Source organism: Mustelus asterias, chromosome 15 (assembly GCF_964213995.1).
Source record: "Mustelus asterias chromosome 15, sMusAst1.hap1.1, whole genome shotgun sequence".
NCBI classification, from domain to species: Eukaryota; Metazoa; Chordata; class Chondrichthyes; order Carcharhiniformes; family Triakidae; genus Mustelus; species Mustelus asterias.
The window spans coordinates 34672671-34699125 of NC_135815.1; the positions used below are offsets into that span (position 1 = coordinate 34672671).

Sequence of the window (26455 nt, forward strand, 5' to 3'; positions counted from 1 at the left end):
TCCACCCGTCCCCCCATCACCCTCTAATAATCCCACATCCCCTAATCACCGCACACCTTTTGATTTGATTTATTATTGCTGCATGTAATAGTATACAGTGAAAAGTCTTGTTTCTTGCGCGTTATACAGACAAAACATACCGTTCATAGAGAATTAAAGGAGAGAATGCAGAATGTAGTGTTACAGCCATAGCTTAGGGTGTAGAGAAAGATCAATTTACTGCAAGGTAGGTCCATTCAAAAGTCTGACAGCAGCAGGGAAGAAGCTGTTCTTGAGTCGGTTGGTATGTGACCTCAGACTTTTGTATCTGTTTCCCGACGGAAGAAGGTGAGAGAGAGACTGTCCAGGGTGCATGGGGTCTTTATTGTGGCTGCTTTTCCGAGGCAGCGGGAAGTGTAGACAGAGTTAGTGGATGAGAGGCTGGTTTGTGTGATGCATTGGGCTATATTCACGACCTTTTGTACTTTCTTGCAGTCTTGGGCAGAGCAGGAGCCATACCAAGCTGTGATATAGCCAGAAAGAATGCTTTCTATGGTGCATCTGTAAAAGTTGGTGAGGGTTGTAGCTGATGTGCCAAATTTCCTTAGTCTTCTGAGAAAGTAGAGGGGTTGATGGGCTTTCTTAACTGTAGTGTTTGCATGGGGGGGACCACGACAGGAGAAGGAGACACTTACCTGTCTCCCCATCATTGCCTAATGATCCCACGCCCACCCGTTTCCAGAATCACTACCCCAACCTTCCCATGTCAACTTGCCCCTCAATCACCCCGAACTGCCCCGAATTCCCCCAAACCCTCAATCACCCCCTAACTACCCCATGCCCACCCTTTCCTCCAATCATACTTTTTCTGCAGACTCTGCCACATACGAGGCTGCTGCTGCTTGAAGGCCAAATAGATGGGTTGTTTGGATGTTTGTGTGCTCTTTCCAATGTATGGACTTTGCCTCTGCTTGTTCCCGATGAAGTCTCTGGATAGGTTTGGGGTTTGGTCCTTTCCTGAATGAACCCTCTCCACAAGCCAATGACTATGTTTGACCCCTTCACGGATGCCATGAGAACATCCCTAAAGCAATTCCACTGTTCTCCTGGGAATCACTGCCATGATTGAGTTCTGAGTAGAACAGTTGCTTCGGGAGTCTGCTGTCAGACATACGTGCGACATAAAAGGCTGCTGAAGAAGATTAGGGCACACGGAGTTGGGGGTAGTGTGTTAAAGTGGATTGGGGACTGGCTATCCGACAGGAAGCAAAGAGTCGGAATAAATGGGTGTTTTTCCGGTTGGAGGAAGGTAACTAGTGGCGTGCCGCAGGGATCGGTACTCGGGCCGCAACTATTTACCATTTATATAGATGATCTGGAGGAGGGGACGGAGTGTAGGGTAACGAAGTTTGCAGACGACACAAAGATAAGTGGAAAAGTGAATCGTGTGGAGGACGGAGAAGATCTGCAGAGAGATTTGGACAGGCTGAGTGAGTGGGCGAGGATATGGCAAATGGAGTATAACGTTGATAAATGCGAGGTTATACACTTTGGAGGAAATAATAACAAATGGGATTACTATCTCAATGGAAACAAATTAAAACATGCTACCGTGCAAAGGGACCTGGGGGTCCTTGTGCATGAGACGCAAAAGCCCAGTCTGCAGGTACAACAGGTGATCAAGAAGGCAAATGGGATGTTGGCCTATATCGCGAGGGGGATAGAATATAAAAGCAGGGATGTCTTGATGCACCTGTACAGGGCATTGGTGAGGCCGCAGCTGGAATACTGTGTGCAGTATTGGTCCCCTTATATGAGGAAGGATATATTGGCATTGGAGGGAGTGCAGAGAAGGTTCACCAGGTTGATACCGGAGATGAGGGGTTTGGATTATGAGGAGAGGCTGAGGAGATTGGGTTTGTACTCGTTGGAGTTTAGAAGGATGAGGGGGGATCTTATGGAGACTTATAAGATAATGCGGGGGCTGGATAGGGTGGAGGCAGAGAGATTCTTTCCACTTAGTAAGGAAGTTAAAACTAGAGGACACAGCCTCAAAATAAAGGGGGGTCGGTTTAAGACAGAGTTGAGGAGGAACTTCTTCTCCCAGAGGGTGGTGAATCTCTGGAATTCTCTGCCCACTGAGGTGGTGGAGGCTACCTCGCTGAATATGTTTAAAGCGCGGATGGATGGATTCCTGATCGGTAAGGGAATTAAGGGTTATGGGGATCAGGCGGGTAAGTGGTACTGATCCACGTCAGATCAGCCATGATCTTATTGAATGGCGGGGCAGGCTTGAGGGGCTAGATGGCCTACTCCTGCTCCTATTTCTTATGTTCTTATGTAGCGAATTTGGTTTTGAGTTATTAGCATCTGAATGCTAGGAATGTTGGCTTGGGAGAGGAGGCTGCTGTTGGACCTCCATCAGATTTGGAGGATCTTGTGAAGACACTGCCGGTGGTACTTGTCCAGTACTTTGAGATATCTGCTGTAGGTTGTCCAAGTCTCCGAAGTGTGTAGGTGTGCACAGATCACTGATGCCCGGTAAACCATGACTGCGTTTTAGATCGAGGTCCTCAGATACTCTTTTCCTCAGTTGGCTGAAGGCTGAGCTGGCACATTTGAGGTGATAATGAATTTAATCATTTGTGTGTGCCTTCAAGAAGAGGCACCCAAGATATTGAAAAAATGGTCCACATTTTCCAGGATCTCACCGTTGGAACTTAATTGATGAAGCAAGGTTTTGTGCTGTGGGAGATGGTCGGGTGAGGACCTGATTGAAGTTGGAGTGATTATGAGACAAAGGGTCATCTGGACTCGAAACGTCAGCTTTTTTCTCTCCTTACAGATGCTGCCAGACCTGCTGAGATTTTCCAGCATTTTCTCTTTTAATTTCAGATTCCAGTATCCGCAGTAATTTGCTTTTATTTATTGGAGTGATTATGGCTTTAGATTGCAGGTGGCGTAGGTTGAATAGTTTCCTATCCTGTAAATGATCTTTTACACTTGTGGATAGTATCCTTGAGGTAAGGTGTAGTATTGCAGCAAGGAGGATGGAAGAGAGGATTGATGCAGTGACACAGCCTTGTTTGACACCAGTCTGCACTGAGATAGGGTCTGTGGTAGTTCTCTTGGTGAGGAACACAAATTGCATGTCATCGTAGAGTAGACGGAGGATGGTAACAAATTTCTGAGGGCAGCCAAATTTGAGGAAGATACTCCATAAGTCTTCACCATCCAAAGCTTGCTCACCCCACACCCAGTAATCATCTCATCACCCCCTAAACAACCAACACCCACCTATCTGTCCACTATTCAACCTCTACTCATGCACCTGTCCTGCTCACCCAATATCTGATCCTTTCACAGCCCTGCCCACCCACTCATCACTTGCCCACGTATCTCTCCTTAGCATAGGCTTCTGGTCCCCAGTGTATTACACTCAAACAATAGCAAAATATGTGGGATGAAGATTTGAAATAAAGACAGAAAATGCTGGAAATATTCAAAGCAGGTCCGATAATATCTGTAGCAAGAGAACCAGTTAATGTTTTAGATCCATGATCTTTCATTAGAACTGGAAGATGTTACATCTCTAAAGGTTTTAAGCAAGTACAGAAAAGGCAGAGGGGAAGGACAGAACAAAAAGGTCTGTGAAAGCCAGGCTACATTAAATGACAAAAGGGGATGATAATGGGACCAGAAATAAAAGATGGTTTGGAGGAGGTGTAAATGGCAACAACAGAACATCCACAAGGACTTTTTGAAAAAAAAGTGTAATGGTTATGATCTGAAATTTTTGAACTCAATAATGAATTGGAAAATCTGTAAAGGATCAAATTAGAAGAAGCATGTTGAAACATGTTTACTTCTGAGCTTCATGGAACAGTGTACGAGGTTGAGGACAGTGCAGCCAAATACTAAAATAATAGATAACTGAAAACTTCAGGCCCTGTTCGTGGACTGAACAGATGGACTGAATTTTAAAATTGACCCATGGGATAGCAGGCATGCGGATCCATAAATTAGATTGGCACGCCATTGGCAATGTGCTTGCTACCAACTCCCACCAAGATTTTGTGAGTGATGGGAGAAATCAGGTAGGTCACCTGCCCATGGCCCAATTGAAGCCGCAGATTGGAAAACAGCAAATGTGATGCCACTGTTTAAAAAAGGAGGTAGACAAAAGGCAGGTAACTATAGGCCGGTTAGTTTAACTTCTGCAATAGGAAAAATGCTTGAATCTATCATCAAGGAAGAAAGAGAGAGACATCTGGATATAAATTGTCCCATTGGTAAGACACAACATGGGTTCATGAAGGGAAGGTCATGTTTGACTAATTTGGTGGAATTCTTTGAGAACATTACATGTGCAGTGGACAATAGGAAACCTGTGGATGTGATGTATCTGGATTTCCAGAAGGCATTTGACAGTACCGCACCAAAGACCGCTACATAAGATAAAGGTGCACGGTGTTACGGGTAATGTATTAGCTTGGATAGAGGATTGGTTAACTAACTGAAAGCAAAGAGTGGGGGTAAATGGTGTTTTTCTGGTTGGCGATCAGGGACTAGTGGTGTGCCTCAGGGATCAGTGTTGGGACCGCAATTGTTTATGATTTACATAGATAATTTGGAGTTGGGGACCAAATTTAGTGTGTCAAAATTTGCAGATGACACTAAGATGGGTGGCAGAGCAAAGTGTGCAGAGAATGCTGAAAGTCTGCAAAGGGATACAGATAGTCTTAAGTGAGTGAGCGAGGGTCTGGCAGATGGAGTACAACGTTAATAAATGTGAGGTCATCCATTTTGGTAGGAAAAACAGGCTAATAGGCTGGAGGACAGGCGAATAGGCTGGAGGAAATAGATGTTCGGAGGGAGGATGTCCTGGCAGTTTTGAATAAACTGAAGGTCGATAAGTCCCCTGGGTCTGATTAAATATATCCTAGGATTCTTTGGGAGGCAAGGGATGAGATTGCAGAGCCTTTGGCTTTGATCTTTGGGTCCTCACTGTCCACGGGGATGGTGCCAGAGGACTGGAGAGTGGCGAATGTTGTTCCTCTGTTTAAGAAACGGAATAGAAATGACCCTGGTAATTATAGACCGGTTAGTCTTACTTCGGTGGTTGGTAAATTGATGGAAAAGGTCCTTATGGATGGGATTTACGACCATTTAGAAAGATGCGGATTAATCCGGGATAGTCAGCATGGATTTGTGAAGGGCAAGTCGTGCCTCACAAATTTGATTGAATGTTTTGAGGAGGTAACTAAGTGTGTTGATGAAGGTAGGGCAGTTGATGTCATATACATGGATTTTAGTAAGGCGTTTGATAAGGTCCCCCATGGTCGGCTTATGATGAAAGTAAGGAGGTGTGGGATAGAGGGAAAGTTGGCCGATTGGATAGGTAGCTGGCTTTCTGATCGAAATGATGTGGAGATGCCGGCGTTGGACTGGGGTGAACACGGTAAGAAGTCTCACAACACCAGGTTAAAGTCCAACAGGTTTATTTGGTAGCAAATACCATAAGCTTTCGGAGCACTGCTCCTTCGTCAGATGGAGTGGTGACATTTCCACTCCATCTGACGAAGGAGCAGTGCTCCGAAAGCTTATGGTATTTGCTACCAAATAAACCTGTTGGACTTTAACCTGGTGTTGTGAGATTTCTTACCGTTATCTGATCGAAGACAGAGGGTGGTGGTGGATGGAAAATTTTCGGACTGGAGGCAGGTTGCTAGCGGAGTGCCACAGGGATCAGTGCTTGGTCCTCTGCTCTTTGTGATTTTTATTAATGACTTTGAGGAGGGGGCTGAAGGGTGGATCAGTAAATTTGCTGATGACACCAAGATTGGTGGAATAGTGGATGAGATGGAGGGCTGTTGTAGGCTGCAAAGAGACGTAGATAGGATGCAAAGCTGGGCTGAAAAATGGCAAATGGAGTTTAACCCTGATAAATGTGAGGTGATTCATTTTGGTAGGACTAATTTAAATGGGGATTACAGGGTCAAAGGTAGGGTTCTGAAGACTGTGGAGGAACAAAGAGATCTTGGGGTCCATATCCACAGATCTCTAAAGGTTGCCACTCAAGTGGATAGAGCTGTGAAGAAGGCCTATAGTGTGTTAGCTTTTATTAACAGGGGGTTGGAGTTTAAGAGCCGTGGGGTTATGCTGCAACTGTACAGGACCTTGGTGAGACCACATTTGGAATATTGTGTGCAGTTCTGGTCACCTCACTATAAGAAGGATGTGGAAGCATTGGAGAGAGTGCAGAGGAGATTTACCAGGATGCTGCCTGGTTTGGAGGGTAGGTCTTATGAGGAAAGGTTGAGCGAGCTAAGGCTGTTCTCTCTGGAGCAGAGGAGGCTGAGGGGAGACTTAATAGAGGTTTATAAAATGATGAAGGGGATAGATAGAGTGAACGTTCAAAGACTATTTCCTCGGGTGGATGGAGCTATTACAAGGGGGCATAACTATAGGGTTCATGGTGGGAGATATAGGAAGGATATCAGAGGTAGGTTCTTTACGCAGAGAGTGGTTGGGATGTGGAATGGACTGCCTGCAGTGATAGTGGAGTCAGACACTTTAGGAACATTTAAGCGGTTATTGGATAGGCACATGGAGCACACCAGGATGATAGGGAGTGGGATAGCTTGATCTTAGTTTCAGATAAAGCTCGGCACAACATCGTGGGCCGAAGGGCCTGTTGTGCTGTACTGTTCTATGTTCTATATGGATTATTATTTAAATGGCAAAAAATTGCAGCATGCTGCTGTGCAGAGGGACCTGGGTGTCCTTGTGCAGGAATCTCAAGGAGTTGGTTTGCAGGTAATTAACAAGGCAAATGGAATATTGTCCTTCATTGCTAGAGGGATGGAGTTTTGGTCTCCTTACTTGAGAAAGGATATACTGGCACTGGAGGAGGTGCAGAGGCGATTCACTAGTTGACTCCAGAGTTGAGAGGGTTGGCTTATGAGGAGAGACTGAGTAGACTGGAGCTATACTCATTGGAATTCAGAAGAATGAGGGGAGATCTTATAGAAGCATATAAGATTATGAAGGGAATAGATAAGATAGAAGCAGGGAAGTTGTTGGGGCAGCACGGTAGCACAGTGGTTAGCACTGCTGCTTCACAGCTCCAGGGTCCTGGTTCGATTCCCGGCTCGGGTCACTGTCTGTGTGGAGTTTGCACATTCTCCTCGTGTCTGCGTGGGTTTCCTCCGGGTGCTCCGGTTTCCTCCCACAGTCCAAAGATGTGCGGGTTAGGTTGATTGGCCAGGTTAAAAATTGCCCCTTAGAGTCCTGAGATGCGTAGGTTAGTGGGATTAGCGGGTAAATATATGGGGGTAGGGCCTGGGTGGGATTGTGGTCGGTGCAGACTCGATGGGCCGAATGGCCTCCTTCTGCACTGTAGGGTTTCTATGATTTCTATTGACGGGGGGAAGTTGTTTCTATTGACGGGTGAAACTAGAACTAGGGGGCATAGTCTCAAAATAAGGGGAAGCAGATTAAGGACTGAGTTGGGAGGAACCTCTTCACACAAAAGGTTGTGTATCTGTGGAATTCCCTGCCCAGTGAAGCAGTTGAGGCTACCTCATTCAATGTTTTTAAGGCAAGGATAGATACATTTTTGAACAGTAAAGGAATTAAGGGTTATGGTGAGCGGGCGGGTAAGTGGAGCTGAGTCCACAAAAAAATCAGCCATGATCTTATTGAATGGCGGAGCAGGCTCGAGGGGCCAGATGGCCTACTCCTGCTCCATGTTCTTATAATGGGCAGTTAATGCCCAATTAAGGGTCACATCCCATTGCCGCTCTGATTTAATAGGCAGTGTGAGAGTCCGAAACTCAATGTGCAACCTGGAAGGTTTAACCTTGCTGGCAATTTAAAGGGCAAGGTTCCTCCTCAGAGGCCCCTCCTCTCAGTTCTCACATCCATCCTCCCACTCTTCCTGTCCAACATGTCCCCTCGTGGGGGCCTGTCAGACTGGCCCCACAAAAATACTTATGGAAGTGAATTTCCCTCTCCTTGGCCTGCGGCTGTACTGGCATCTGCCATTGCTTCCGGCACCACTAATGTGCAGAGCTATTGGCCTCCAATTGGCCAGCAGTTCTATGAGACAGGACTTCTTCCTGGAGACAGATGGAAGTCCCACCTCATACTAATTAAAGGGCCATCACCTGAAAAATTAAAGCGTAGCAAGCCAGCTAAGTGGAGGATGGCTTGTCCCCAACAATTATGCTGGGTTGCGGGTAGGGCCAGGGACTGAAATCATTGGTCATGGTTCTTCTCCTGTTTCTGGACTCCTTATTATCCCTCTCCCTCACATCCGTCAGGTGCCCAGAATTTGGAACCATAGCCACAGTGAAGCAATGTGTTTGAAATAAGTTTTTAGCAAAACTTGTTGGCCTTTGTACTCTTTGCCTTTATAAAGCGTATCGAAAGTTCAGGTTTCAGTATGGTACACTTTACAACCAGGCCTTTGTCAGACAGTTACACATAACTTAGTTGTTCCTATTATACAACCAGCACCAGTTTGTGACCTGGCCCCATGCAATATCTGGGCAGCAACATCCAAAATACTTCAACCTCGAGCACCGCAAACAACAATCCCATGTACAAATGAGGATATCTTGAACTAACAATGACATATGCTTGAGAATATCTTGAACTAACAGTGAAAAATGTTATTGGCACATCCAAGTTTAAAAATGGTAAATTTGCATCAATCAATTCGCCTGCACTAATTTGCTATTACTAACCATTCAAGTGGGCTCTATTAACAGAAAACAATAGAGTGTATTTGGTCTCCACAGTGTAGGAACCTTATCTTGAGCAGTGAGTATAGACGAGTTCCCTTCTGAGACAGCCAGTTGAATTTTCAGGTGTTTCCTGGATGTTTTGTGAATGGGTCAAGAGATGTAATCATTCACATTCCTCTCAGGTAATTGTCTTCGGTGGGGTCTTCTGGCTAAGCAGACTCCATTTTAATAGTTCTGGATGTGCAAGGTGCAATCATGGAAATGTTCAGAATCTTAGAAATTGTTGTTTTAAATTTCTGGAATGCTGTTTGTCTTTTAAAAACAAGCTGAGTGGTTTCAGCTCAATAATTAAATTAAGTAATTTTCAATGTAAAGCATGGCTTTACAACAATATCATTTCTTAAATATGGAGACCAAACTTTCACCCAGTGTTCCAGATGTGGTTTCACCAAAGCCCCATACAATTTTAGCAGACTTCTATATTCTTGTGCTTCAACCTCCTTGGAATAAAGACCAAATTGCCATTTGCTCTCCTAATTTCTTGTGGTAACTGCGTGTTAATTTGTCATCCTTGCATGAGTACACCCAAGTCTTTCTGAACATTAATATTTGCAAGTTTCACACCTTTTAAAGACATTCTGCTTTTCTATTCTTACAATCAAAGTGAATAACCTCACACTATACTATAGTCTATCTGCCATTTTGTTGCCCCACTCATTTAACCTGTCTATGGGCAGGATTTTACAGCCTCGCTCAAGTGAGACAGGAAATTCCCGCCCGAGGTCATCGGACTTTTCCATTGTCCGCCTCTTGTCCACTCAGATTCTGTGGCAGGTGGGGCGGTAGAATTCTGGCGTAAATCTCTTTGTAATCCATGTCCTCCTGTCAATTTGCATTTCCATCTGGTTTTGCATCATCAACAAACCTAGATACATCATTCTCAGTCTCATCCAAATCATTAACATAGATTGTAAATAGTGGAGCTCCGACACTCATCCTTATATTCTTAGCACTCTATAGCTACAGCTTGTCAACTTGAAAAGGCTCTATTTATTCTCTCTTTCTGCTTCCTGTGTTAGCCTATCTTCTATCTATGCTAATATATAATCCCCAACTCCATGAGCTGTTGCATATTAATCTTCAATGGCATCACAGGGAATGCCTTTTAGAAATCCAGGTTTACTATATCTACTTGCTCCCCTTTATCTACACTACCCCAACCTGTTACATCCTCAAAAAGCTATTGTAAGTTTGTTAAACAGGATTTCCCTTTTGTAAACCCATGTTCACTTGTTCTAATCACACTATGCTTTTCTAAGTGCATTGTTGAGACTTCCTTAATAATAGATTCCAACGGTTTCCCAATGATTGAAGTCAGGCTCACTGGCCTATAGTTCCCTGCTTTCTCTCTCCCTCCTTTCTTGAATAGCGGTGCTACACTTGTTAACTTCCAAAGTACTGGGAGTGTTCCAGAACGTAGGGAATTTTGGAAAACCATAGCCAGCACCTTCACCATCTCTGCACCTAACTACATTGGAACCCGAGCACATAGGTCATCAGGTCCTGGGAATTTGTCAGATTTTAGTCCCTTCAACTTCAGGTCGCTTGAGGACTAAAAGGCATTGCTCTGGGAAATGTGTATGTATCCTAGCTATGCCAGCCTTTCTGTACCATATGTGGTACATTTTGTCCCAGTCCTTTTCAGGTCCTATTCATCACTTTTTCCTGTATTTTAATGATTGTACAGGTACCATTTCCTGCTGTCATGGTGAACTGAAAAATCTTGTCAACTTTGCTTCCAATTATCCCCCTTCATTCACTTTCTCCCAAACTGATCTTTATTTCTGGAAACTGGCTTTTGGAAAACCCAAACTTCCAGTTATCTTGACAACACTTCCTTCAATTTCACTAATAGCTCATCCTATTGGGGGTAATGTATTATTTAAGGTTGGGCAGCTATTAAGTAGTGGAATGCGACAGGGTTTAGTGCTGTGTAATCAATTATTTGCAATCTATCTCAATGAGATAGATGAAAGGACCAATTGCAATGTAGCCATTGCTACAGGATGATGTAGGAAGAGCATAATTGACCTCATCCACCTTACTGCTGCAGATACATCTATGACAGTATCGGTAGAAGTGACCACCACACAGTCCTTGTGGAGACAAAGTGCTGTCTTCACACTGACAATACCTTCCATCTTGTTCTGTGGCACTACCACCGTGTTAAATGGGATAGATTTTGACAGATCTAGCAACTCAAGACTGGGCATCCATGAAGTGCTGTGAGCCATCAGCAGCAGCAGAATTGTACTCGCAAGCACAATTTGTAACCTCATGGCCTGGTACATCTCCCACTCTACCATTACCACCAAGCCAGGGAATCAACCCTGGTGCAATGAAGAGTACAGGAGAGCATGCCAGGAGCAGCACCTGGCATACCCAAATAATGTGTCAACCTGGTAACATTACAACACAGGACCATTTGCACGTTAAACAGCATACGCAGCAGATGAGAGAACCAAGCAATCCCACAACCAACGGATCAGATCTAAGCTCTGCAGTCCAGCCACATCCAGCCCTGAATGGTGGTGGACAATTAAACAACTCAATGGAGGAAGAGGCTCCACAAACAATCATCCTCAATGACAGAGGAGCCCAATACATCAGAGCAAAAGTAAAGGCTGAGGCATTTACTACAATCTTCAGCCAGAAGTGTTGAGTGGACGATCAATCTTGGCCTCCTCTAGAGGTCGCCAGCTTCACAGATGTCAAATTTCAACCAATTTGATTCACTCCACGTGATATCAAGAAATGGCTGATGGCACTGGATACTGCAAAGGCTAGGGGCCTTGACAATTTTTAGGCAATGGTACTCGTGACTTGTGCTATGGAACTTGACATACCCCTAACCAAGCTGTTTCAGTATAGCTAAACATTGGCGTCTGCCCGGCAATGTGGAATATTGCCCAGGTATGTCCTGTACACAAAAAGCAGAACAAATCCAACCTAGCCAATTACCGCCCCATCAGTCTGCTCTTGATCATCGGTAAAGTGTTGGAAGGGATCATCGATGATACAATTTAGCAGCATTTGCTCACTGATGCTCAGTTTGTATCCTGGCATGGCACTCAGCTTCTGACCACATTACAGCCTTAGTTCAAACATGGGCAAAAGAGCTGAACTCCAGAGATGAGATAAGAGTGACTGCCCTTGATATCAAGGCCACATTTGACTAAGTGTGGCATCAAGGATCCTTAGCAAAACTGGAGTCAATGGAAATTGGGATTGGAAGATGCTATCTAGACATCATCAGGAGCAGTGCATCTTGTAGATGATACACACTGTTATTGTGCACCAGTGGTGGAGGGAGTTGATGGAAATTGGGATTGGAAGATGCTGTCGAGACACCACTTGATTGGCACCCCTTCCACAATCACTCCCTCCACCACTGATGCACAGTAACAGCAGTGTGTATCATCTACAAGATGCATTGCTCCTTAAGAGTCTACTCAGCATCTTCCAAAGCCACAGCCACCTAGAAGGACACATGGGAACACTACCACCTGTATGTTCTCCTCCAAGCTACTCATCATCCTGATTTGGAAATATATCACTATTTCTTCACTGTTGCTGGGTCAAAATCCTGGCTAGTTGGCGTCATACCTAGCACAAAGGAAAATGGGGTGTAGTTGCTGGAGGTCAGTCATCTCAGCTCCAGGACATCACTGCAAGAGTCCTCAGGGTAGTGTCTTAGACCCAACCATCTTCAGTTGCTTCATTAATGGCCTTCCATCATAAGGTCAGAAGTGGGGATGTTCACTGATGATTGCACAATATTCAGCAGCATTTGCAACTCCTCAAATACCGAAGCAGTCTATGTCCAAATTGAGCAAGATCTGGACAATATCTAGGCTTGAGCTGACAAATGGCAAGTAACATTTGCACCACACAAGTGCCAGATAATGATTATCTCCAACATGAGAGAATCTAACCACTGCCCCTTGACATTCAAGATATTACCAATCGCCGAATCCCCCACTATCAACATCCTGGGATATACCATTGACTAGAAACTCGCCATTTAAATATTGTGGCTACAAGTCAGGTCAAAGGCTAGGAATCCTGTGGTGATTAATTCCCCTCCTGACTCCCCAAAGCCTGCCCACAAACTAGAAAAAAAGTAAGGAATGTGAGGGAATACTCTCCACTTGCTTGGATGAGTAAGCTCCAACACTCAAGAAGCTTGACACCATCCAGGACAAAGCTGTCCACTTGATTAGCATCCCTTCCACATTCATTCCCTCCACCACTGATGCACAGTAACAGCAGTCTGTACCATATACAAGATGCACTGCTCCTTAAACCCATAGCCACTGCCATCTAGAAAGACAAACACAGCAGGCACATGGGGAACACGACTACCTGTATGTTCCCCTCCAAGCTAATCATCCTGACTTGGAAATGTATCACTATTTCTTCACTGTCGCTGGGTCAAAATCCTGGAACTCCCTAACAGCATTGTGGGTGTACTTGAACCACATGGATTGCAGTGGTTCAAGAAGGCAACTCACCACCACCTTCTCAAAGGCAATTATGGATGGACAATGAAAGCTAGCCTAGCCAGTGAAGCTCACATCCCATAAATGAATAAAAGAGACTGCAGAATGCTGTGGTAAGTAGTGATTTGAATGTCCTTGTAGATGAATCACAAAAAGGTTGCCATGCAGTATAGCAAGTAATTAGGAAGACAAATAGATAGTTGGTCTTTATTGCAAGAGGGATAGAGTTTAAAAATACAAAGTGTTGCTACAACTGAGGACATTGGTGAGACTAGAGCAGTGGTTCCCAAAGGGTGTGGCGCGCCACACTGGTGCAGTGAGAGAGGATGGCAAGTGTGGCGGGAAGATTCAAGGACAATCAAAGAAACATTTAAACAAGCATTGTTTTATACTTTCTGGATGTCCCATGATCATATTATAAAGTAGTTGTGTTCTATGTTATAAATCAAGCACTGCTAGTTGTTGTTTTTTTTTTGTTTTTGAATGTATTTATCATGAATAAAAAATTCGGTGTAGTGCGAGCAAATTTTTATTCCGAATGTGCGGCCCAGTGAAAAAAGTTTGGGAACCACTGGACTAGAGTATTGTATACAGTTTTGGTCTCCTGACTTATGGAGGGAGTACTTGCAGTGGAAGCAGTGCACAGAAGGTTCACTAGGCTTATTTTTGGGATGCAGAGTTTGTCTTATAGAGAAAGATTGAGCAGGTTGGGCCGATACCTATTGTAGGTCAGAAGAATGAGATGATCATGTTGAAATATATAAAATCATGGGCAACACAGTGGCAGAGTGATTAACATTGCTACCTCATAGTGCCAGGGATCTGGGTCCAATCCCAGCCTTGGGTGACTGTATGGAGTTTGCTCGTTTTCCCCGTGTCTGCGTGGGTTTCCTCCACAGTCCAAAGATATGTAGGTTAGATGGATGGTAAGATACTCTGTCAGAGAGTCACTGCGGATTCAATGGGCTGAATGGCCTTCTCCTGCAACATAGGGAGCCTATGATTCTGAGGGACCTTGACAGATCATAAGAATAGGAGGTGTAGGTCATTTGGCCCATAAAACTGCTCCTCCATTCAGTATCATGGCTAATCAGATTGTGGCCTTAACTCCACTTTCCTGCTTGTCCCTCATCACCTTAGAATCTGTCTAACCCAGCCTTGAATATATTCAATGACCCAGCCTCCACTGCTCTCTTTGGAAGAAAATTCCAACGGCTAACAACACTCCGAGAGAAACAACTGAAGTCACCGAAACATGGTAGATTCTTAGGGTGCTTGATAGGTAGATGATGGGAGGATATTTCTACTCGGGGAATCTAGAACCAGGGAGTCACCATTTAAAAAAACAAAAGGTTCACCATTTAAGATGAGGAATTTCTTCTCTCAAGGTTGTTAATCTTTGTAATTCTCTTCCCCAAAGAGCTGTGGAGGCCGTATCATTGAATATATTCAAGGCTGTCTTAGACAGTTTTTCGATCTACAAGGGGGTTGGGGGGGGGGGGGGGGGGGGGCGGCGTCAAGCAGGAAAGTGGAGTTAAGGCCACAATCCAATTAGTCGTGATCTTATTAAATGGCAGGGCAGGCATAAAGGGCTGAGTGGCCTACTGCCACTATTTACAATCATTTTACTTTCTGTAAGAACTCTTAACCATTCTCCCAATTTCTCTGTCCAAACTATTTTGATGAAGTGACCATCTATTCCACTGCTCTGATGTGGTGCCTTCCTTTTCTGTTCAACCCAGGAATTCTCTCCACCATGGCTGAAGGTTCTCAACCTTGTCCATCCCTCTTCTGCACTTCTACTCTCACCCTTTCCACCCCACAACCATAAGTGTTCCCCTTAACCTCAGTTTCCACTCCACCAGCCTTCACATTCAGCAGATCCTCCAGCACCTCTGATATGATGCCACCACCCAAACACACCTTCCTCTTCCCTTTCAGCATTTCTGTTTGCAACACCTGATCGATTTGATCACCCCAGGAATCTCACCTCTTCCCATTGCAGTTACCCATGCAACCACAGGTGTAACAGGTGCCTTCCCATCTCCATTCCCACTGCCTAGGACTCGAAACACACTTTTCCAGGCAAGGCAACAATTTACTTGTACTTTCAATTTTAGTATATTGTTGTCGCTGCTCATGATGTGATCTCCTCTGTATCTGGGAGACCAAATACAGATTGGATGGTGACTTTGTAGAACATTTGTATTCAATCCACAGGGGTCACAGAGCTTCTAGTCATATCATTTCAATTCTCTTAACGCATTCCAACTTCCTACACTTTTCCAATGAAGTGCAATATAAACTTGAGGATTAGCATCTATTTCGATCAGGCACTTTACTGCCTTGTGCATAAGATAAATTCAGTAATTTCAGATCATAACCACTGCCCTCAGCCAACTGTTGTTGGTAATGATCCTTCTGTCCTCATTTACATTTTTACTGGTGTTTATTTAAATCATTCACAACCCCCATGTGCCTTGCACCATCACCCCTTTAATAATTTACTCTATCGCACCGTTCTCATAGACCTTCCTTTTTGCGCTTTATTCCCATTCCTCCACTGTACTAGCTTTACATTTTCCAATTTGAATGAGAGATAATTAACCTGAGATGCTAGTGTTGTTTCTCCTTTCACAGATGCTGCCTGACCTCCTGAATATGTCCAGCATTTTCTGTTTGTATAACATTTAAAATCCTTTGCCTAGTCTACCTATAATTCCTAGATCTTTACAGGCCAGCATGCGAAATTGGAGCAGAAGTAGGCCATTCGGCCCTTTGATCCTGCTCCGCCATTCAATAAGATCATGGCTGATCTGTTTGTGTGGAGTTTCACCTTCCCCAGTTCCCCCTGATAACCTTTGATTCCCTTGCCCAGGAATCTATTTACCTCTGCATTAACATATATTAAGTGACCTGCCTTCTGAGGCAAAGAATTCCAAAGTCACACAACCTTCAGAAAAAAATTCTCCTAATCTCTGTTCTATAAGAATGACCCTAATTTTAAAACAGTGCCTCTAGTTCTGGATTCACCTGCAAAAGGAAACATCCTTTTCACGTCCACCTTGTCAAGACCATTCAGGATCTTATTTACTGAAATCAACTCACCCCTCACACTTCTAAACTCCAGTGGAAACAAGCCCAGCCTATCCCACCTTTCTTCATAAACAACCTGCGCATTCCAGGTATCAATCGAGTAAATGTCCTCTGAACCACCTCCAATGCATTTACCTCCTTCCTTAAATGAGACCAAAACTGCACACATTATTCGAGATGTGGTCTCACTAATGCCCTATATAACTGAAGAATAACATCCTTATTTTTATGTTCAATTCCTCTCGTTATATTCCATTAGCCTTCTTGATTACATGCTGATACATCTATTTGGGGACACAAGATACAAAATACCGCAGATGCTGAAAATCTGAAATAAAAACAGGAAATTTTGGAAATACCCAGGAGGTCAGGCAACATCTGTGGAGAGAAAGAAAGTTAAGGTTTCAGGTTGATGAGCTTTCATCAGAACAGTGGAAGGATAGAAACGTTGAGCCAGTGGCAGGTGTGAGGGGACAAGAAGAACAAAAAGGAAGGTTCAAAAAGGTTGACTGAGGAGTCAGAGGGTGGAGTTTTACAGCCCCTCTCGTTGGCAGGATCTTCCGTTCCTGCCGAAGTCAATGGAGTTTTGAATGGCTTAAAGCATTTTACAGTCCCATCCAACGCATTAAGCTCTGCCCAGCATGTTCTGGGGCAAATGGTCCCTTTGGAATGCAAGTGATTTGCGCGAGGGGGGCGGGGGGACAGGGGGAAGATGCAATTGCTGGTGGCATCACACTGGAAGTGGCAGAAGGTGAGCTGCCAAAAATGGAAGCTAGTGGGATGAAAGGCGAGAACCTGGGGAACCATTGTAAAACTGATTTGAAGAACATGTTAACGTGACAATGGTCTGTGTTGCATATGAACCAAAATGAAGAAGCTCACAACAAGTACCCTTTATTTTTATTCATTCATGTGATGTGGGTGTCACTGGCTAGGCCAGCATTTATTGTCCACCCTTAATTACTCATGTGAAGGTGGTGATGAGCTGCCTTCTTAAACCACGGTAAGAGTTTTAACAACACCAGGTTAAAGTCCAACAGGTTCATTCTTAAACCACTGCAGTCCATGTAATGTAGGTACACCCACACTGCTGCTAGAGATTTTCGATACCTGCATTTTCACAGAATCTTTAACATAGCAAAATGTCCCAAACTGCTTCACAGAAGTGTTGTCAGACAGAACTTGGCATCAAGCCATGGCATATTGGGACAGATGTCTGAAACCATGGTTAGAAAAATTGTTTTAATGAAAATTTTAAAGGAGAAGAGATGGAGTGGCTTAGGGAGGACATTCCTTAGTTTAGCACATATGCAGCTGAAGGCAACACCACCAATAATTGGGTTGAAGGAAATTGAGGGAGCACAAGAGGCCAGAGTTGGAGGAACACAAGGTTAGAGATGAGGAGTGGTGAGGCACGGTGGCACAATGATTAGCATTGCTGACTCAGAGCGCCAGGCACACAGATTCGATTCCAGCCTTGGGTGACTGTGTGAGATTTGCACGTTCTCCCTGTATCTGTGTGGGTTTCCTCCAGGTGCTCTGGTTTCCTCCCACAGTCCAAAGATGTGCAGGTTAGGTGGATTGGCCATGCTAAATTGCCCCTTCATGTCCCAAAATGTGCAGGTTAGGGGGATCAGCAGGGCAAAGTGTGGGGTTACAGGGATAGGGGCCTGGGAAAAATGCTGTCAGAGATTTGTTGCAGACTTGATGGGCTGAATAGTCTCCTTCTGCACCATAGGAATTCTAAGAGGCTATGGAGGGATTTGAACACAAGGATTAGTATTTAAAATGTATGCATTTGTGGACTGGGATCCTATGTTGGCCAGCAAGCACAGGGCTGATAGTGAACAGAACTTTCTTTCTTATAGCCTAGCTCACTGAGTTTCAGATGAGTTGCAGTTGACGGAGGGTGACAGATGGGAGGCTGGGTGGGAGAGCACCAGTACAATTGTGTCTGGAGATTAGCCGGACTATGGATGAGTGTTTTAGCAGGGTTGACTAAGGCAAGGGCGAAGATGGTCAATATTACGGAGGAGTAGATAGATGTCAGTTTGGTTCAGTCTCAAGACAGTTTAAGAAAATAGGAGTGGAATTTCTGATGACTAATTAGAAATAGAACATGGTGCAAGAAATATATTGATGTATGGTTTTATTTTAACCATCTTTAATGTTAGCAACAAGAAGATCGCCTCTTTAACTGGGATAATCTTAAATTATTTCACACATCAGTGAATGTATTGAAAGTAAACATTGATTTTTTTAAACATAAAATAAGACTGGTTGCATAAACAACAACAGCCAACAAAATTCCACATTACCTGTTACAAAGGAAAACGATTCTTGCCATCAATTCTTTTTGTTCTTTCAGGATAGCTGTGTCCTGTAGCATGACCTGCAAACATTGTTGCACTACAAAACCTGCGGCTCCTCAGTCACATATTAGGGTGGGTGTGTTTTTTTTTCCAAGTCTTCTTGTCACATCTGTTGCTTACTGCTATAAATTTGCTTTCACTGTTCGCATCAAAGGTGTAGAATATTTCTTTGAGAACATTTTCATAAAAATAAATACAAATACATTTTTCACATCTCTTGTACGCCAAAACAAATTGTAAAGAAAGAAGAAAATTAGCATAAAAGCAACAGGAAATTTAAAAATTATAAGGTAACAGCTTTATGCTATCTTGCATCGAAATCAAATGATCTGAAGTATTTCCTCTAAAGGGTTAAAAAATGAAATAAAACTTATGCCATGTTCAGATCATTTCAAGTTTGTTTTAATATTGTGCACCAGTGAAAATGTACCCATGTACCTTGCACTGAACTCCTCTCAATTAACATCAAGGGGGAGGGGCAAGTACAACTTTCCAAGCATCTCCTAAGGCAACAAAATCAACGTCATTCTGAAACACAACCGCCAAAGGAAAGAAGCTACATCACAGAATATTTACAATCTAAAGCTTCAATCATATGCTGCTGTATGTTTATGCAATCATACAAAGATTTAGTTCACCTTCTGATAATCCAGGTCTGATCACAGCATCTACATTGACAGATTTTGATTATTTTTCTAAATCTCCACAAGAGTGCAGGCAGGGTCAAATGCTAATATTACAATAATTACAACATAAAATACAATTGCACAATTAACCTACATGGTTAATTTGGTACAAAACAAGTATTAAATGTACCAGTACTAGTGGTTTTTACATAGTACATCACTAGTTATAAAGGAAAAAAACTCCTTTAATTGGTGAAGGCCTAATAATTAAAATGCTGCACATTACAGGTATACCGTCCTGGAATAAATACAAGAAATCTGGTAAACTATTCAGCACAGGTGATTACAGTGGGATAGGAAATCATACAACCACTTAACATGTGAGCATTACCATTTTATTATACAAGTTGGAAAATGAACTTGGTAGATATGTGTAGCTCCATACAGCACTAAAGGAAAACAAAAGGGCCATCTTCCTCAAAGATGAATGTCAATTCCTGAGACAATTTCCCCAAAAGCTGTTTTGTGCTATCAATGAAAATATTATAGTATGGAGGGAAGAGCACTGGGCACCTAGGCAACACATCTGAAAGATCATAATGGCTTTTTTTTGGCGGAGTTAGGGAAAAGGGAAGATTTAATTTCAATAACAATGAAGTCAAAAATCTTATCTAACACCCAGAGATGTAGTTAGTGTTAAAGAACTTCAAAAGCTCAAATACACTTCTTGGAACATTAATATGGGCATTTCTGTACATAAATCAGGACACAGCTATACAATACCTGCAGATGTTAGGTATTATTCTTTATTGTACAACTATATGAACATAAGCTGTGACAATGCTCAATATACTTACCTGTACATGTGGAAGTAAGATCACAATTCTTTAAAGCTAATTCACAATAAGCCATACAGACCTGGGTTTTACAATTTAGAATCACAATGTATATAACCTTATTGCGACGGAAATTTCTAACCGTTTAATTTATTTGGGTATGAGGAAGTGGGGTCAGTGGCCAATCTCACGCACATTAGCAATAATACCAGTACATTCAAGAGTGAACTGTACATCACACAAAAAACTTCCCTGATCCCATAATTACAGTTTCTCTTTACAACTTCAGCTCATTTGCAATTTTGGATGCAATGTTCTTGAATGCTATAGATGTCCCAGATATTCGCTTAAAGCGAACACCATTTAGAGACAAACGTGGCAGCTTGCAGACCTCCATTTCCCACTGGACTAAGTTGTCTTGCCGAGCGTCCCCATGAACACAGAACAAGAGGAACCTTTCCCTTTGCTCATAGTCACAGTTATTAGCGTCCAGCACCTTTCGGATCTCTCGCATCATATCATTGGGATCCATCGAACTAGTGGTCTTCATGCTCCATGTGAACCTCAAAGACCTTGGCTTTGCATCTTTGTAGTCATCCCTTTCTCTGTCCTTTGCTTCTCCTGCTGACATACTTCTGAAAATAGAGAAAGTCCATGCAGTCATTTAAGAATATTATAGAAACTACATGTATATTCTTGGTCTATATTTACAACCATGGCATCCATCATATTTCAAAATAAACTTGTTATTTTAAATACAATGAAAATCTCAGAAATACTTTGAATCCTTAATAAGCTAAGTTTGCAACATCTACACTCTAGGGTAAAACGATCAGCATTTTCTAGCCAAAACACAGTGTTAATTTGAAGGCTACTCAGCTAAAACAATGCTGATTGTTTCACTACCTTCTGTTCTTTCCACCCCATAATCACACGAAAAACCATTGAAATCACAAGACTTGAGCGGAAGTATTAAGAGGTGCTGCATTGTAGGTTTCTATAGACTAAAGATGACGCACTTAACATTTGAGCTAACACCACAACTTGCTGTCGATATTTCAATCATTAGTTGTTTTGAAATATAGCATATATTAGCGGTCTTTGCAATGGAGAAGAAAGTTTAAAGACAAACTTAAGTTTGTCGAAGGACACACTTCTATAGCAAATCGTACAAATTAATTTAGCACTCCAGATAACAGCAGACTGACACTGGAAACAAATGAGTGAAAATTAATTTGTTTCACTGAAGCTTTGTATTTCAACTACTGGCAGTCATTTCTCAAATCAATGGTTAGTATTTTTGGTCCAATCTTTAAATCATGTAATAAATAACTTCAGTGGCTTCCAGCTTCAGGGCATAGAACATACAGGACAAATCAGCGACCAAAAATAAAACCTTGTTGTTTTTCATGTAATTTTCTACCTCTTGCCCAAAATTGTCTGTATCTTACCCAAGTAATCCTTCCTGGGAGGGCAGGTATGCAAAGTATACAAATATTTTTGTGCTGTGAAATATTGAACCAGCATGATTTTCATAATTAGAACAACGTAACTGCCTCCCCAGGAACTCCTGGATCGTAAAAGTCAAAGATTCACCTAGCTCACTTTCTACCACCAAGGATGTGGAGATGCCAATGTTGGACTGGGGTGGACACAGTAAGAACTCTCACAACACCAGGTTAAAGTCCAACAGGTTTAATTGGAATCACAAACTTTTGGAGTGCTGCTCCTCCAAATCAACCTGTTGGACTTTAACCTGGTGTTGGGAGACTTCTTACTGTGTTTACCATCTAGGTAAGACGAATGACACTGGGATTGTGAAAGTGTTGTCTAATCATAACAATCAATCTCATGGACCCAGAAATAAGGCGAGGGAAACTCCACTGATGGAGAATCAGAGGCCCAAAGACACCTTCATCTGTCCAAGTCAACTACAATTACAATGTCTTGTTTCAAATGACTCATATATTGTATTTCAAAAAGTTATTCTTCTGGGAAAGAAAAATCTAATTTCTATTTCTTAGCAATGAAACAGCATTCCATTGTGAAAATGATTGTCCAACAACATGAACAGGAATATGGATGGCATGTCCAGCATAAGATAGATAAAAATGTTTTTAAAAAAATCTCAATGAACAAATTACGACCTGCTGTGGTATAATGGACTAAGTCCCACAAAAGTCTGTGATGTCTACTCATGCTCATACACTCATGTGATCTAACAGTCTAGGAGAAAGCAGCATGGCAAGCAGCTAGTGTGAGGGAGTATTTTCACGATTGTTAATATGTTACAATAAAGCTAAGAGCAGCTGACAGTCTTCAGAAGTTATTAACAATAATATACACCTACAAGAGAGAGGGAGAGAGAGCGCGAGCACAGGAATGAGAATATATGGTGGCAAAATGATGAAAAAGATGATGATTTCTACTTCCACTGAAGAGTTCTGAGAAAGTTGCAGACCTAAATGGGCTGAAATGTGGCCAAAGTGGTATAGGCGATTTGCTTGATTTCGTCCCTCATCAGATCATGTAGTGAGGCCAGGTTGTAAGCGGGTCACTACACTTTTGTATGCAATGGGCAAATGTGCGGACTCATCCATCCCCAGGGTAAAGTCACATATGCCAAAGTCACTGATGCACTGGAGACCGTATTTCAATCTTCACAGGAACATATGGAACGTGCAAAGTAATAAATGCAGCCAGAGACATGAGGAAAATATCAACATGTTCGTTATGATCTCTACCAATTAGTAGAACATTGCAAGTACAACAAGCTGAAAGAAGAACTAATTCATAACAGAGTAGTTGTTGGAGGAGTGGATAATGCATCATCAGATAAATTGCAGATCCAAGATGATTTGACACTGGCAAAGATGATTCAATTAAGTAGACAAACTGAGATCAGGAAGCAAAACTGATCAGCAGTCAGAGGAGAGAGAGAGACAGCCTGAATCCCAAAGTACATATACTGTTAAATTTGTTAGACATAAAATGGGAAAATAAAGAGATGGCGAGTCATGCAGCATACAGAGCAGTTCATGGTGGCAGCCTAGTCTAGCTGGTGATATGTTGATACATGGGTCCATTCAAGCTGAACACGACAAGAGTGGGAGCAGTGCAGAGAGGACTACAAGAAGCAGAATTGACACAATTGTGAGTGGGAGTTTTCACAGCCAACAATCACGTTTCTTGGTCATATAGTGACTGCATCAGGGACAGAGGTTGATTTTTGGGTATTAGAAACAAGGTATAGCTTGAAATTTAATTTTGTTTTTGTGTAAGAAAGGGTTAAAATTTTCGTTACCTTCATGTTAAATAAAGTTGCTTGCATGTCTGTGGGTTATGGTTTCATTTCAAACTGTGCTGCATAGTAATCAAAGGTTTACGATGTGAAAACAAACAGGGTTTAAAAGAAAAACTAGACTGTTGCTTAGTAACCAACGGCCCACACAAAAGTATACAGAAGTATCAGCACTTGTGGTTCAGTTAGAACTAGGCACCTCAGAAAGCAGTTCTCATGTAAAGTGCCAGCAGATAGGCAAGATGATGGAGCAAGGGGCAGAAAGCAAGTCCCAGAAGTTCAAGAACTGACAGTTCCAGAAGCCAGGGAACAAAAATAGAAATCCCAGGAAGATTGAAGTCAAAGAACTGGAATCTGAACAAGATACTGTTCCTTCAACTTAAAGAAAGGGGCAGAGAGAGTCTCCCAGTTAATGACAGAGCTCAAAGGTGCAGACCCGGTGATGTCGGCTAGTGAGAAGCCTGACATCTGAAGTAATCCAAAGGTTGGTAACAGCTTAATACAGCCTGTAAAGCAGTAGTGGCACAGCTGGTTACCTGAGAGTTTGTGTGGAAGCTTGAATGCACGAGGCAACGCAAAGCGGTGGAATGTTGAGAGGAGAGATTAAAATCTTGGAGGTGGATCTTTGGTGAAGGCATCAGAGAAAGCATTGTGCGGGAGAAGATTTCAAAGTGCGTTCTTCAAGAGTAGAGTTTGGAAACGCTCATTTGGAAGTCAGAGTTCAAGTGAGACCTGTTGACTTGCAGCGTGGGGGGATTTGAGGAGAAATCCACAGAAATTGCTTTGGATGGAATTACCACTTGGTTTTAGAGTGTGGTGTGTTTGATCACAGTTGGCCTATTGGTTTACATGGACTCTGTACTTACTGAGAACAGTACAGTACAAGATATATTTTGTAAATTGTGTTCTCCTTGAAAATTTGTATACATCTGTGAAGAGGTGGGGTGAAGGAGTATTGTTTTATGTTGTTTCATATTTAATACATACTTTATTCTTTTGTTACAGGTTAATTGGCAGTCCTGCCACTGTTCATCCACATCTACAGTCTGTTGAGCCAGGGTTCCATTCTGGAACCCGACTGTCCAATAGTAACACCAGCTATGATCGTAACAAAGACCCTTGAGACTGGAGATCTTACAACAGCCATATCAAAGTCATTTAAGTATTACCAAGGCAGAGCCAGAGTACGGTGTTCAGTTTGTTGGCCAGGTCTCTCAAGGTCATTGGAAGAAATGATATCCAGATGTATCACATGTACAATTCTTGAGCGAGGACATCATCAGATCTTTGCAGGGAGAGCAGGTTTGGATCAGAGATTAATCGAGATTTGAAGAAACAGTGGAAAAATAACCATTTTAGCTACCATGGGTCTTAGATTGTCCAGACGGAACAGGGATAAACAAAACAGAAGAGCTTTCATTTTAATTGATTATCAAAGTAAAAAATCAGAGACAGAGAGATCACAATCATCAAAAATGTAAGAAGACAATGAAGCAGGTGATCCTGAACCATCCACTAGTTTGAATTCAGTTCAACAGTCCAGAGACAGCAGAACGAGAAGGCCTTATTCCCTACAAATGAGGAGAGTGAGGGACATTAGATTAGTGAAGGTAGCACACTATTTATCAGTGTAAGAGAAGTTGAGAATCTCAAAAAAGAGGCAGAAGAGAGAAGAACAAGAGAACACGGAGAGAGAAAAATTACATTTACCCAAGATGGCGAAAAAAGGCTACATTTCCTACAAGACTTCATGAGACTGAAATATTCAGCGTGACAAGGAGACTGAAGTATTGGGTTTCCACGAAGGTCAGAGAATGTTGAAATCGGAACAGAGACTGGGAGGGGGGGGGGAAGAGAGATGTAGTATAATGGAGCATGCTATGTCCTGCAAAATGTTAAATGTAATAGACTGTGAAGTGACATATACCCATGTGATCTGAGAGTTTTGTGAAAGCAGCGTGGAAAGAAGAAAGTGTAATGGAACGTTCTCATAACTGTAAATGCGTTACAATGAAATTAGAGTGCTTGCAGCTGGCAGTCTTTGGGAGTTACTCAAACAAATTTAACCTGAAAATACAATACACCTGCCAGAGAGAGAGAGAAACTTCACAATTTCATTATGCCATTTTTGGGTTTCCAAGTTTTGTCATGTCATGTCAAGACTATAAATAATATAACTAACTAGTCCCTAAGACAAGAATTCCAAGCCCTAAATGACCGAGGATCGATACATTTGCATTGCAAATCCAGCAATAAACCTCAATGGAAAGGCTCAGTCAGGTTGTAATTTTTCGGTTTTGTCATGGTAAATGGGGGAGTGGCATTGATTGCCCAACAGTCTGTGGAGAATCAAGATTCATAGCGCACACTCTTATTCACCATAAATTGCTGGACTTTTAAGTAATAGTCAATGGAGGGCATCATAACCTTGCCATTACTTTTACAGCAGTTTCTACGACAAAGTAATTAGTGCTTCTCCAAACTATAAAAGATTTTGTGGAACAACACAAGTCACATTTTAGCTACACGTGCAGATGAAGAATCCTGCATTGGGATTAATTAATCTTCCTAGATTCCCTCAAAGCCAATCATAAGGTAACATTTTTAATCTAGTCATTTATCAAATCCCTCTGGCCAGACAGGAGAAATCCTGAATTTTAGAGCCACAATGAACTGTGGTCTAATCCAATTACTATAAATTTGTGATAACTAGGAATAGTTCTCATAAGGAAATCCGTCTTATTGAAGTTTGAGTTTATGTACTGACAAAAATAAAGTTTCTCCTGGGACCAGGGATAACATTTTGTTGTAATGAGAAGTCTGTAATAAGAGCTATAAAAAGGTTTGACAGTATTCTACCTGATACTATAAATTAGAGCTAATGCAAACAGCATGACTAAGATTCAATCTATGGTCTATAGAATTTATGA

General features: G+C 42.5%; 1 protein-coding gene across 7 annotated transcripts in view; it reads right to left on the minus strand.

The window, feature by feature from the left end:
• Positions 1–19148: 19148 nt before the first annotated feature.
• Positions 19149–26455, minus strand: part of mark1 (MAP/microtubule affinity-regulating kinase 1) — a 179278-nt gene continuing 171971 nt past the window's right edge. For 4 of the 7 annotated variants that reach the window (XM_078229756.1, XM_078229758.1, XM_078229754.1 and 1 more), the window contains one exon: positions 19149–20859. In XM_078229756.1, the coding sequence (XP_078085882.1) occupies positions 20502–20859 (358 nt within the window). In that variant the 3' untranslated portion in view covers positions 19149–20501. The remainder of the gene's footprint in view (positions 20860–26455) is intronic. The other 3 variants (XM_078229755.1, XM_078229757.1, XM_078229753.1) reach the window with 1 other exon arrangement.